Source organism: Pholcus phalangioides, unplaced genomic scaffold, assembly GCF_987345545.1.
Source record: "Pholcus phalangioides strain wild (caught in Gottingen) unplaced genomic scaffold, Ppha-v1.0 ptg000016l_1, whole genome shotgun sequence".
Classification (NCBI taxonomy): Eukaryota; Metazoa; Arthropoda; class Arachnida; order Araneae; family Pholcidae; genus Pholcus; species Pholcus phalangioides.
This window is the reverse complement of record NW_028301609.1, coordinates 9,566,137-9,580,426: the sequence shown is the minus strand read 5'-3', so window position 1 is coordinate 9,580,426 and position 14,290 is coordinate 9,566,137. Positions and strand designations below refer to the sequence as shown.

The following is a 14,290-nucleotide window of genomic DNA, read 5'->3' as shown; positions in this document are numbered from 1 at the left end:
CTTTGGAAGTCAATATCGCCTAATCAAACTCGAGACAAGCGTTCCGAAAAGGGCTTTCGGAACAGCACGTTTACTGACAAAAAAAATTGGTAAGTCCCGGAAAACCGGGACGCATGGTAAGCATATGTAGGGGTCGCCGAAAAATGTTTTGGTCGAAAGGGGTCGCGCTTCAAAAAGTTTGCGCACCACTGATGTCGATGATAACAGGAGTTGTAATGTCACGCAAAAAAAAAACAACACCGTTGCACTTGACCTCTTGCTTCCTGTGTACAGGGTGTCCTACACGACCTTTATCTCATCAACCGTCCGTCGTAGAGGTACGATTCCAATTAAAGAAGTGCTCAAAAATTACTCCATACCAGTTTTGAGAGTGAAAATACACAGTGTGTCATAAAATAAAAAAATCTAAATTTTTATACTGCCCCCTGGAAGCATGGAATTTTTTTTTTATTGGCATCAGGAGAGACAGAGCAACAACTTTTGAATTGGAAGTGCAATATTCACAGAGATATTCGAAATCGAAAAATGAAATTCGTGACAGAACAGCGTTAAATCCGGAAAAACCGTTTTACCCGCATTTTATCCCCTTGATCCTCTTGCCTGAGCTCTTTCTCAGCCTCTCACCAAGGTTGTCTTTAGGTCACATGCAATCGGGCAGCAGGTGGGCTCGAGCCACCCTTTGATGTGGGCACCCTACAAAAAAGTTCAAATTTAAATGGAGTTTTTTGCCCTTTATTTCCACATCGATTCGAGATATTTTTTGGGATAAATCGGGAAGCTATTCATACTTAAATTGAAGACAACCATAATTTCTTATCAGTAATTAATTACTGCGCATTTTTCTCGTATTATGTAATTTTTACCATGAAAATTGTAAAAAGGTTTTTCTTTTTGGTTGCTGAATTTTAAATACATTTGACATTTATACTTTTTACGGTCTTTTTTATTTAGCCACCTCGTAGGGCAGTTTCCATGTTGTGGCCTATTTACATTCGTATTATTTTTTGAAACGCGGGTCATCCATCGCCACTCAACATGACAGTGGGTCAGGCAGCACGTTTTGGCATTTTTTGTAGATTGATTAGGATCAATCGGCAACAATTTAAACAATAAATTATCGACGTCCCGTATACCCGTATTTGCTATCCCGAAATCCCGCATTTGCCTCGAAGGAATATGCAGTGGCGTCGGAAGTGTTTCGAACCTGTGGGTGCTCGTTTTGAGTTTTTTGTAGGAAATGTTTGATTTCTAATCAATTCTGGAGGGTGCTCGAACCCGTGTCACAAATTACCGTAGGTGATCAGAACCCACAGCACGCTTCCCCCTCCCAGTTCCGATGCCACTGGAAATATGGTCACAGCCTTCAAGCATCAGATTCTATCAACATTATATTCAAATTTCATCACGTAATTTCCATTTAAATTCTTTTGAATATTGAATAGAACGTTCCCAAGAGAAAAAGAAACAGAAACGAAGCAAGGGGTTGAAAATTTTTTTTCTTCAGAATTCTCATAATTTTGAAGCCGTATTTCAATCACGTAAATTCGCTCAAAGCCATGTACGGATAATTAAAGAATGGCATGTATATGATGTAACAGCATTTTCTTTGAAAAAAAATGAATACCAGTGATAAGTTAGACAGACTACAAGGAAGTCACGTCCACGGTTACTTTTTTTCCCCGTAGAAAATGAACTAGTTTCCGTGTCGAAATATTTCCTTCAAAGCGGCGACGACTTTCAAAACTCTGTTCCGGAACATTATATGAAAGTGCGTGTTCCCATTGTCTATTATCTAACAACGAGTCACGCGCATGTGCATTGTGTGCCTTTACTAGTATTATTACCATGAAAAAAAAAGGGAGAGATTCTTATCTTTTTCTTTTCTTACATCTATCCCTTAATTAACCTTAACCCTAATTAAGAGCATTGTGAGTAATGGATATTGTCATTTGCGAAATATGAAACCATGTGGGAATCTCTCTCTGGAAAGATTTTAAAATATGCGGCACACACACACAGGCGGGCAGCCAGAGATTTCATTCGGGGGGGGGGGGGGGGATAAAGTGATAGAACAATCAATTTGGCAATTTCCCCCCTTTTTTTCATTTTCTCACATTTTGGACCAAGTCCCTCCCCCCTCCTCTCACTACGGCCTGGATAAGGCAACATGTACAAAGCAGAGCACCAGACTTGGTTATTATACAGTCCTTATTATCAATTGTTGTACACCAGGAGGTGGTTCTCTTCAGGGCCTGGGCCGTCCGGAAAAATCTTAACCAGATCTCATTATCATGAGGCGTCCGGGCCGTGCCCGCGTGGGCCCATACGTCAAGGCACCCACTGCTTAGGGCACTGCGTGTGCACTTCCCCGAGGCCGGAGCGTCGGATGTGGGAAAATTAGGACTGGTGCTTTTTGTGCTAGCTTTTCTGGTGGCTCCGGGGGTTGGTTGCTTTTCGTGGAGTTGGGGTTGCCATACCCCCCCCCCCTTCCCCGGGGATTGTATACTGCGGTTGCGACCTGTGGCGGCTCTCCCGGCCTAGATACTAAAAGGGTTTTTCCAACATGACTTCTTAATCGCTTATATCCCCTTTTGAGAACAGAGTGTGAGTCATGTTCTGATCTGGCAGAATTTTCTCAGCGGGGGATGGGGGGGGGGTAACGTGTTTTCCTGGAAAATAACACTATAATCTCGGCTTGAGGGGAGGGCCAGAACCCAAACCCCTCCGCCCCCCTTGCGTACGCCAATGGCGACACGTGATACAAAATACGTGATTGCTCGAGCACCCACTCCAACGCCACTGCCCGGGGCTCCATTTAGCCTCTCCAGGATCATAAATCAGTAAATTTGATAAATAAATAAGAGGTTCATGGGGCTGTGCCAAAAAAAAAGGTTGAGAACTGCTGTTGTACATGCCCTTCATGCCACGAGGGGGATTTATAGCTTTGCCGATCGGGCTACGTAAATTTCTCCCCCTCCCGACCTAATTTTATGTTGTTGACCACCAATTACTAATATTTTCCGTCCTGAAAAAATGTTCCCTTACTGTTAGATTTCCCCCCCCCCCCGTATATACGCCTCTGCCAAAAAAGAGATGTGACAAGGATGTGTCCATGCCATGCCTCTCCACATCATTCAGTAGGGTCCCTAAGCTAGGATCTTTGGCGAGCCCCCAAGCCAATTTTTTTTTCACTGGCCCTCCTACAGTGAATTTATAGTGGAAGACAAAAGTGATCAGAATGGTCCCGGGTTGTAGCTCTGTCACCTAATCTTGTGCGGGGAGGTTGTGGCATGGTTGATGCGTTGTAGAACAGATCATGCCCGTCAATGGCTTGTGGGCCTCAGCTGCATGGGTGGATGGAGAGGCTGGACAAATGTACAGAAATTTCCTCGCCAGAGTGAAAATAACATATGCCCGAATCACAATTATTTTATATGCTATTACACTTCACCGCACACTAATTTCGATCATATCGCCATACATCATTGATCATTTTTGTCGCACCACGGTCATTTTCTGCACACGAGGGCTAATTTGACACCGGGACCTACAATTTATTGCCGATTCCGAACGGCAGGCTGGTTTTTTTTGTACTCATCGAGATGTTGGTGCGCTAACCCCTCGATGGGGGTCTCCCTGCGATAGCAATTTTTCATTGCTGGGGTCAAGTCACCGTTTTCTGTTGTACCCCTGTGTCGCGGGAAAGTTTTCTGACAAGGACGAACCGGGTATCGAACTCGCGGCACCTCTAAACATCCTTTGATACTTTAGACGAGCATCTTATCGACCGGGCTGCCGTGCCTCATATCGCCATACAGGAATTTACTACCTATAGAGTTTGGTCGGAAATGAAAACGCCATCTATCAGTGGTCGCCTCCGGTTCGTCGGGAAAGAACTTGCTATCAATGCTCTTTTCCGCAGGATAAAACACGCGGGCCTGACGGAAGCCCCTCCATGATACAAATACAAATACAACGCCACAACAGGCAAATTGCCCAACGAGGTGGCTGACTTAACAACATCATGAATCCCCGAGCCATTTTTGGAGGCCCTACCTACTACTGCTACACCCCCCCCCCGCCCCGGAACCCCCAACGAATCGGTACATGCGGGAATGTGCGTGTAGTGAAACCTGACGTGAAGTTCTTTTTTTGTTTCTCTGTAATGCTTGTTATGTGTAGTGCTGCCATCTGCCACCATGATGGTAGACGAGCATCTTGCCACAGCGCCTCTCGGGCGATTATTGAGTTTACAATGTTTACATCCTAGCGCTGGGCATTGGCAGAAAAAAATACAGCCCAGTCAAAATTTTTACACGTTCTGGGCATGTTGAGCAAAAAATTTGTTCAGCCCCGGTGAAGAGACCGCCCGAGTGGCATGGGGTGAGATGCTCGTCTACCACCGCGAAGGTTGCTGTCAGGTCCCTGGATCAAACCGGGAAAGAATATATGTATATATATAACAAGATATTTTCCCTAACGAGCTTGACGCAATCACCGATAGATATTGCCTACCCACCTCGTTAACGGCAGTAAACTGCAATATAGCGATGTGGCCAGAGTTGGTGTGTGATGAAGTAGTATCCCCGATGAATGGCACTTTTCAAATCAGGTTGTGGGTGTAATACTAAAAATATCACTTTGCTCTGGCCGCAACTAAGGGAGAGCGGGGAGGCCAGATTTATGTTGGACTGGGAAGGACACCAAGTTTACTCTTTATCCATTCAAATTTAACGATGTGGGGTGCCAAAATAAATATTTGCCCCGAGCGGCAAAGTCAGTTTCAGTCTCTAGTTGCGGCCATGCCAGGGGCCCATGATTCTGTGAAGACGGCCCAGAGTACATTGTCTCGTGGTGTGTTACGTCGACTGGTTACACACAAACACAGTCGGAGTCTAAATGGAGGAGGAAAATAATCTGGTTAGATTTTGGGATCATATTATAATTTCTGTCAGACCAGACGCATGGAGGAAAGAATGTCACGGACCAGACACGACCCAAGCTCTGTCCCTTCCTCCTTTTACACGTGTGTGAGTTGGGTCGTGTGTGTGATGGGGAGAAAATATTATAATTGCTCTGGCACTAGTGAGAGCTTTTCGAATGGCACGTGTCTTAAAAACAAGTGCAAAACACGATGAATAAAATCAGCAAATTGTATTTTGTATTCATGGAGTCAGTTCATTCGAATTTCAGTCGTTGAATTTGTCAACTTCTAATGCTCTTTTTTCTTCTCATTGTTGCAATCACCAAGATATATCAGCAGCTTCAGAGGCCATCAATATTGTAAAATGAAGGCCACTTCGTCGTGACTATTCTTCACAAACGAGAAACGCAATGCCATTATGATTGTATCAACTATTAAGTTCTTTCTTTCAATATCGATTTACCAACAAGATATATTATTTCCGGGAAAAAAGTCCGAAATTGAGAGATCTTTGCGCAATCTCCCTCAAATGATTTATAACGGTAAGTATTTTTCCCCCTGATTCAACCGATGCGTGATTTGACCCTTTCTAAGGTATAGGGTTGATCATAAGGCGTAGACATAAGTTTGTTAAGCAGTTATATTGTATCTATGGAAGTACGCGTCCTTTTCAAAAAATTAGAACATCCACCCCCAGAAATTTACGATAGCAGTTCATGAAATTCTCACGACGGAAAGCCCAAATTAAGGGTACGGTTGTAAATTCTCATTTTCATCTTCTAGGAGGTTCTTCTTGAGCATATCGGAGGCAAAAAATTTGCATAAAATAGATTCAATGTTTCTTAAAAAGTACCAAATTATTTTTTCATATCTGTTTCAAAAAATTATAACATCTGACTGAAAACGGATTATTGCATGAATATTTTCATGCAAATTTGCATCAACTTGATCTATTTCGGGTTTTATGCCTTTCCTCGCTATGTATGTAAATACCCAGAATCGTTCAATCTACGGAATACGGGTATAAAAACGGGACATTTCTGCAAACCTAAATCACTCGTGCATTTCGTAAACGCGTGCTGATATCGTACGAATACATTTTACTGTGGCAATCTTTGGCCTTGAGCATCAAGACATTAAATTTATGTTTCCAGCACAGATCTGGATCGAACATCAATCGCAAACCCCGTCGTCTTTATTTTAGAGCCAATAGCAGCAAGTTTGCAATTGGTTAGGTTCTTTTTACCACGACTCCACAATCTTTTGGTAGGATCAGCATCAGGTAAGACAATCAGATATCACGAAAACACCGAAGTAATGAAATTTCCTTCTCCATACAAGTCTTTAACTTCCAGACTCAAAGGGTAGAGAGCCTAATGTCTACCTCCATCCAGAAAAATCTTTTGATTCATTAGTCTCTATTTTTTGGTTCCAGCAGCTGAAGACTTCGTTTGAAGTCGGAAAACGAAGATTGGGTCAAGAATTGGGCATTGCCCATCAAACATCATCGATACTTCGGCGGTTTCGTGGTGTCTGATGCTGATCCATCCTACCAAGAGATTGCGGAGTCAAAAGAAGCTAACCAATTGCAAACCGGCTGTTATTGGCTCTAAAATAGCGACGATGGGATCAGGGCCGTCTTAAGAGCATCATGGGCCCCCGGGCCGAGTGATATTTCTGAGGCCCTATATGGCAAATTGTTGAAAATTTCAACCAAGTCTTATTTTTGTGAGGCCACTTTTCTCTTGAGGCCCCCGGGTTGTGCCCATGCCTTAAGACAGCACTGGATGGGATTCATGATTGATGTTCGATCCAGATCTGTGTTGGAAACGAATTTAATGTCTTGATGCTCAAGGCTAAAGATTTCTACAATACAATGTATTCATACGATATCAGCACGCGATTCCTGATACTGCCCTAGGAAATGCACCCGTGATTTTGGGTTTACAGAAATGTCTCGTTTTTCTGCCCGTATTCGATCAAGTTGATGTAAATTTGCAAGAAAAAATTCAGGCAATATAATCCGTTTTCAGTCAGATGTTCTAATTTTTTGAAACAACTTACGGAGTGTTGTAATTTTTTGAAACAGGATATGAAAAAGTAATTTGACACTTTAAGAAATATTAAATCTAGTTTATGCAAATTTTTCGCCGCCGATATACTTAAGATCCTCCTAGAAGATGAAAATTCAAACTACAACAGTACCCTTAATTTGAGCTTTCCAGCTTGAGCATTTCATGAGCTGCTATCGTCAATTTCTGAGGTGTTCTAATTTTTTGAAAAGGACATGTATACTTCTCCTACCTACTTCTTCTTAAATACTTCTTTGGGAAGTGCATTTCGGACTACAATAATTTGGGCTTGCCATTATACAAGGTGTTCCGTAAGTCCTAGCTCGGCCTTCATCTCAACAACCGTTCGTCGTAGAGGTACGGTTTCAATTTAAAAATGCTCGAAATAGGTTCAGAAATCACTGTGTGTACACGTTTTAAAAGTAAAACTAGAGTGTGTCATAAAATGAAAAAATCTAAAATTTATATAGGTTTTCCTGTCTACCAACTTCTAATTAGAAAGTTTTTGCCCTGTCTCTACTGAGAAAAACATAAAAAAAATCCATGTTTTTAACTGCAATATTTGCTGAGACATTTGAATTCGAAAATTGGAGAGAAGTTGGGAAGGAACACATAAACGAGGGGGAAAAAGCGGAACCATTAGTTTATTCTGTTCTTTCCCAACTTTTTTTCGATTTTTGAATTAAAATATCTCTGCGAATATTACACTTGGAAATGTGGAACTTTTTTTTTTTGTTGGCCTCGGAAGAGGCAGAGCCAGGGCCAGAACTAGGGGGGGGGGACTGTTCCGGGTGGGAAAATTTCAGGAGGCAGAAGTTTTAGGTGGAAACGAAGAAAACCGTTATAAAATTGTCGAATTTTAATCCCCCTTCGCTTTCAAGCGAGTGGCAGCAAATTCGGTTGATCTCTTTATGACGAATCGGCGATAAATATGGTAACCTTGCCCTAACCTAACCGCACGTTAGAAAAAGGAAAACGGGGGAAAAAGTAGAGGAGAACAAGAGGGGAAAAAAAACCAAGAAAGAGTAAAACAGTATAAAAGATAAGCGAACAGGTATAAAGTAGATTTCTCCTTTCACCCTCACCCTACATGTTCCCTTTCACTCTTATATGTATATAGTAGAAAGATACGTCATATGTGGGGATAAAATCACTACCAGGGGTATAGAAAAAATTTAAAGGGGGAAAAAAAAATAGGATTCAAACAAAGCTTCGCGATGATAAGGAGAGGGGAAAGAAGACAGGGAGAACATGTTTGAATTTATTCCACTGGTGTTTGGACGCAATATTACGTCCTTGATCGTGCAGTGGTCAAAGTTTTGGGACCGGCAAAATCATGTTTGCCCCTAGGTGGCAATAATCCTAGTTGTGGCCCTGGACAGGACAACAACTTTCTAATTTGTAGTTAGAAGATAGGGAGGGCCGTATAAAAATTTAGATTTTTTTAAAACACTTTATTTTCACCCTTCAAACTGATACAGAGTGATTCCTGAACACATTTTGAGCATTTTTTGAATTAGAACCGTACCTCTACGACGCATGGTTGATGAGATAAAGGTCGAATTAGGACTTTACAGGACACCCTGTATATAGTTCCCGAGCAGTTCAAAAATTCATTGTTGTTCAGGGCCAAACTCGTCACAAAAGGGCCCTGAAAGTTTTTCTTCCCGGTGCAGCATCATTCTTTTCAGCTATCTTATTCAGGCTGGGCTAATTTCACCATACGCGGGACAGGTGAGTCTCAACAATTTTGGGACACCAAAAATTTTTAGGACCCCCTGCCCCGTTTTTATTTTGTGGGGGGGGGGGTGGGATATCGCCATCTATTATTTCAGAATATTTAGAAATTCCTAAAAATATCCATTTGAAAAATTTTAAACGCACAATTGAATCAAGGGCGTAGCGGGCGGGAGGGGGGGGGGGATTGCGGGTCTGGTCCCCCCCCCCCCCCCCCCCCGAAATGTGAGGAAATGACCGAAAAAAGGGAAAAAGATGGCAAATCTATTGTTCTATCACTTTGGTCCCTCCTGAATTGAATGTAAACTAACGCAAGAAATTTATGAAAATTCAGCACTAAAATTTAATTTTAAACTAATAAGGGAAACAGTTCCCAAAAACTAATGAAAACTTTTGCGTTGAATAAATTCATAAAATAATTGAAATTACTAATTCCAGCACCAATGAAAACTCAGACTCGATGAAAGAAATTCCAGGAGTGAAAGAAAAATTCCAGAAGTGATGAAAAAGAAAAAGTTCCAGAAGTGATGAAAAAGAAAAAGTTCCAGAAGTGATGAAAATTAAAAATTAATGGAAAACGTAATGGAAGAATATTGGTGAAAGTCTCCAATAATTTACCGCGAGTGCGGGGTCTCACAATGCGCGGACCCGGTGAAATCGCACCTGCCACACACCCCTCAACCATAGCCCACTAAACAATTGTTTAGTGACTAAATCAACCAAAGTTATCGACTAAACAATGAGTGTCTACTCGGCCGTGCCTCAACGCAGCTAACTCTATATTCAGGTGCAGTTGGTGATCTCCAACTTTTTTTTTTTGTTTCTTTTTCCCCTTTCTTCCTAAACCAGTGCCGTCTTAACCTATGGGCCCACCAGGGCCGTAGCGTTCTTTTTCGGGGCATCGAGGCAGACGTTTCCTTGGAGCGCTTCTTGAAAGGGTTGCTATTACACAAAATAAGTGTAAATTTTTTGGGGCCCTGGACACGCCCGTGCCGTTTAGTCATAAGCGGTGATAGACTTGGAAGTCTGGAAGGGGGGACACGGTCATTATAACTGGGGAGGGGGGGGGGCAAGATGATGATGTCGATTCATCTATACATATATGCATTAGATCTGTCAACTTCGCCTTTTGCCCCCCTCCCCGTATCTCCGCCCATGCGTTTAGTGCAGTGGGGCCTCGAGAGTATAAAGTGGTAAGCATGCATTTCTGGGAAGTTAGGGACCTCAGAAAAACCACTTTTGCCGGGGGGCATGATGCCAGTGCCGCCTTAACGCATAAGCCCACCCGGGCATGGCCCCGGGGCCTCGTGAGTAGAGGGGCCTCATAAAAATGAGATCTCATTAAAATTTATTAGAATTTACCTGGCAGGGCCTCGGGAAAACCACTTGGCCCGGGGGCCCACGATGCTCTTAAGACGGCACCCTGCATGATGGTCTTAAATAGACGGCCCTGGGGTCCTGAACAGCAGCTGATTTCGAATTTTTGTTATCTAAATGATATCTATATAATACTTATAGCATTCAACTTTTCCCCCTTCTCGCGAAGAAAATACTATATTCGTATCAGTAGCAAGACATTATGAAAGGATTTCTTTTCCTTTTCGGTTTTTATTATACCGGTCAATTTTCAGGGCAATAACCCTTGCACAGGTGGAGCAGGTTTTTACGACACTGGTTATCTTGGCGCCAATAGTTAATCAGTTGTATTAATTTCGGTAGAACACATACAGTATATCACGATCGAGACCCATCAGCCAATCAACAAAGGTTTCAAATTCGAATTTTGAACTTCTTGAATGAGACGCGTGCGGCGATTAGACGATTACTGACTCCACGCTAATGCGTGGTTTCTATTTGTCTCGCCAACCCAAGCCAAAATGTGTACATTTCAAGCCAATCGCTATTTGTTTTTGTTTATTTGGATCAAAGTACACGTTGTTTGTGGCCGTGACTTTAGATTGAGAGAGAGAGAGATGATTACGGAAATTAACGCGATAGCGTGAGGTGTTTTTCTATTTACTTCCTCGTTAATTTAGAAGCCGGAATTTTCTAAATTTCCGGTGATTATTAGATCTATTTTGGCGGGGTTTTTTTTGTTTATATAGAAATGATAAACTTTAGTAAATTGAGGGAGTTGTCGCTCCCCTATAACTGTTACGAGGTTGGACATACGTGGACGCCCGTTTGTTCGGAGGCCGCCCTCACCATTGGATACATTTGCTTGATTGAAGGGATCAAAATCTACGCCCCGTTGTATTTCGTAAGTATTATTTAATTTATTATTTACGTGGCATTTCACGTGTTTATATCAATGTGATGTGTATCAAGTCCAGGGCCCACAGCAATGGGGGGAGGGGGAAGGATCTGATGCCCCGGGCGCTGGGACAAGAAAGGGCGCCTAGTTTACTCTTTAGGCCAGGGCAGGGGCTGAGGTCCCCCCCTCCCAGCTTCAATGAAGGAGCCGACTGATCTAGTGTATACGCACATGTGTGAATTGGCATCATCAAATCCCCCCCCCCCCCCATTCCCGTCCCGCAGCCTTTCATGTCTATCTTCTCCCATTCTAGTGTAATTTTGACCACTCATTCCTCGAATTTGCCACCCTGTTCTATAATGTTGCCCCTCCTCCTGCAAGTACGCACATGTCTCTAAGTCACTCTTTTGATCACTCCCATGCTGACACACACTCTCTAAGTCATTCACATGCTTGCACACTGTTTTGGTCACTCACATACTTTCACATTCTAGGTCACTCTATCAGTTATTCACTGACATGGTTCCTTGCTTTACAGGAAGGGCTGCAACAAGATACATTGTACGTTGTCAAGCCTGAATATTTGTGCCCCTTGCATGTAAAAGAAACAGTTAAAGGATGAATTCGGCTATACTAGACCCACCTGCTCCTCTATAGTTGTGGCCCTGTTTATAGATCACTCTTCTGACCGTTTGCACTTGCTCTAGGTCATTCTTTTGGTCATTCACAATCTTGCACATTCTCTACGCCAGTGTTTCTTAACCTTTTTTTGCCGTGACCTCCTTTGAACCATATTTTTTTCTTGTCGCTCCCCTGTCTTACCCAGAGTCTTCAACCCTCATCTGGAAGCAAGATCCTTTATACGTATTGAATTGATTTTTCAGTGAATTTATACTGAACAAAAATTTTGCAAAGAAGATTCTCCTCCAGACCACTGGCCTAGAATTTATTGTTCTTCCCTATAGGCTGAGTTCTATTCAGGACCGTTTCAACATCATGGGCCCCCTAGGCAAAGTGATGCTATGGTAGTCCCATACTTAGCTAGAAATAAACAGCCTACATATTAACTACTTATTTTCAAAATTAATTGTTCTACACAAAATGGCATAAGGTGGGGTCACTTATGGACATGAGGCCCCCAGGCATGACCCCTCACAAGAGTAGAACTGACAGAGCTGCATCCCTGGGCCTGATATGGTTTTCATCGTTGTTTGTTTTTCACACTATAAATTTTATATAGAGGAGGGGTCTGTGAAAAATCTAGCCGGGAGCCTGCGAAAAACCCCATTCTCTCTAGAGAACCTGCTGCAAAAAATGTAGGTGGTGAGGCCCAGGTGGGTTCTTGCCCTGATTTTATGGGTGATTTTATTAGATTCTGTAATTGTATAGTCACTAATATAAATGCTTTATTTCGTCACACCTTAATTTTTCTTCTCAGCTCTCCAAACCACCTGCCATGGCCCCTTTCTCCATTTTCTTCTGTGACCCCCTTGAAATATCCCAGTACCACTAGGATGGGCTACTCACTGTCTCTCACTCTGCTCAATCACATGCTTGCAAACTGGCCTATGTTACTGCCTCGGCAGAGGCAGATTTATTTAAGGGGTGTACAAGTTTTGCCGCTTTTCTCATTCTACTAATTTTTTTGGTTACGCATTCTCAAATTTGCTGCCTTCTGAACTTCCCTCCCTAGGCTATAGCTTGCTACGCCCCCTATAAGTACATCACTGTCTCCATCCATGCATCCCCTCTTTCCCTAATCAATATTTAGACTATTCGCTTTTCCCCAGAGCAGTTTAACAAAGAATCTCTCTGATAAACCTTTATCAGAGCATTGCCCCTTACAAAGGTTAGGAGTGCACCAAGGTGCCTCCACACACAGTTTGAGACAGGGCTGTCTTGAATGCATTAGGGGCCCAGTGCCAAGTGATTTTTCTCCTGCCCTGCCATGTGAATACTCAAAAGTTTCAATCAGATCTAATTTTTGTGAACAGAGCCTGATTTCCACAATTGCCCTCGGGCTCCATGTTTTAAGGGGCCCTTAAATTTGTAATGGTATACATTAGGACTAGAGAAATCCCTGGTGCCAGGTTGCCATGGTGACTAAAAAATTGGTATTGGCGCCTAAAAAACTTTCATTGTATAGTTAATAAATTAAAGGCTGAGAGAATCACAAAATATTTGGAATGTATAACAGCATATCTGCCATCAACAGTCTTCTTGCTGGAAATAAAGAATACTCCAGAGTGCTATTGATTTTGGTCGCCTATGCCAGCTGGTCCAATGCTTCGAATACTGGTCCAATACTCCATCACTTCCAGACCAAGTGGGTCAGTATGAAGCAAAAGCGAGGTGCTGACAATGATTACATACTAACCAAGTGCCTTCATCCAGATATCATCGGGACTTTTGATCCTGATGATATACTATGCCCTTGCCACTGACACGTTATTACGATGAGACCGGTGTTGCAGCGTAGATCCTTTTATATATGGACCCCCCACCTGAGGGTCCTCATGATAATGAGATCTTTGAATTTGCAAGTCATCTGTTCCAGTCAAGTAGGGGATTTTCAGAAAAATCAATTTGCAGGATGGGGGTGATAGTCTTAACCTCTTCGCTCCAGAGCAGGAGTTCTTTACCTTTTTAGTTCCACAGACCCCCTTGTGTCATTAGAGTGAAGGCCACGGACCCCCCACTCTGAAAAGCATTTTTAGTCGGCATTACACTATAAACGTTTTAGAAATGTTCTTTAATAAAACTTTTAGAGTGTAATCCCAGCCTTAGGTCAGCATTACACTATAAACGTTTTGTGAAAGATCTTTTATCAAACTTTTATACTGTTATACCAGCCTTAAACAAGTTTTACTGTGTATTTCAAAGGTGTCGAAGAAAAAGCACATATTCGTTACATGACAGTTTCATAGTTTTATTTTATTATATTTCATATGTGTTTAAGGCCGGGAGTACACTATAAAAATTTAATAAAAGTTCAGTTTCAAATTTTATAAAATGGCTTTTCTGAAACTTTTTCTGAAGTCGCAGGGTATATTTTCAAAGTTGGACATGTTTCCGCATTATCAAAATTTGTTTATGAATGAAAATCAGTGACGACAATTCTTGGATTAAAATTCGTGAAGACATCAGAAGATGTTTCCGGAAGAACAAAAAATGTGTGTGTGTGAGCGATATAATAAAATTAAATACACCTTATATGTGTATTTTAAACACTTTTCTCGTTATCATTTTTCCGCTACACACCATATTTTTTTGGACCCTTAGGGGTCCGTGAGACCATTTCAA

The 14,290-nt window shown here is 42.2% G+C and overlaps 1 protein-coding gene across 2 annotated transcripts in view; it reads left to right on the top strand.

The window, feature by feature from the left end:
* The first annotated feature begins 10,645 nt into the window (after window positions 1–10,645).
* Window positions 10,646–14,290, top strand: part of LOC149075005 (transmembrane protein 135-like) — a 39,027-nt gene continuing 35,382 nt past the window's right edge. Inside the window, exon 1 of one of the 2 annotated variants that reach the window (XM_089246010.1) lies at window positions 10,646–10,993. In XM_089246010.1, coding sequence (XP_089102136.1) covers window positions 10,841–10,993 — 153 coding nt within the window. In that variant the 5' untranslated portion in view covers window positions 10,646–10,840. The remainder of the gene's footprint in view (window positions 10,994–14,290) is intronic. The other variant, XM_089246011.1, reaches the window with a different exon arrangement.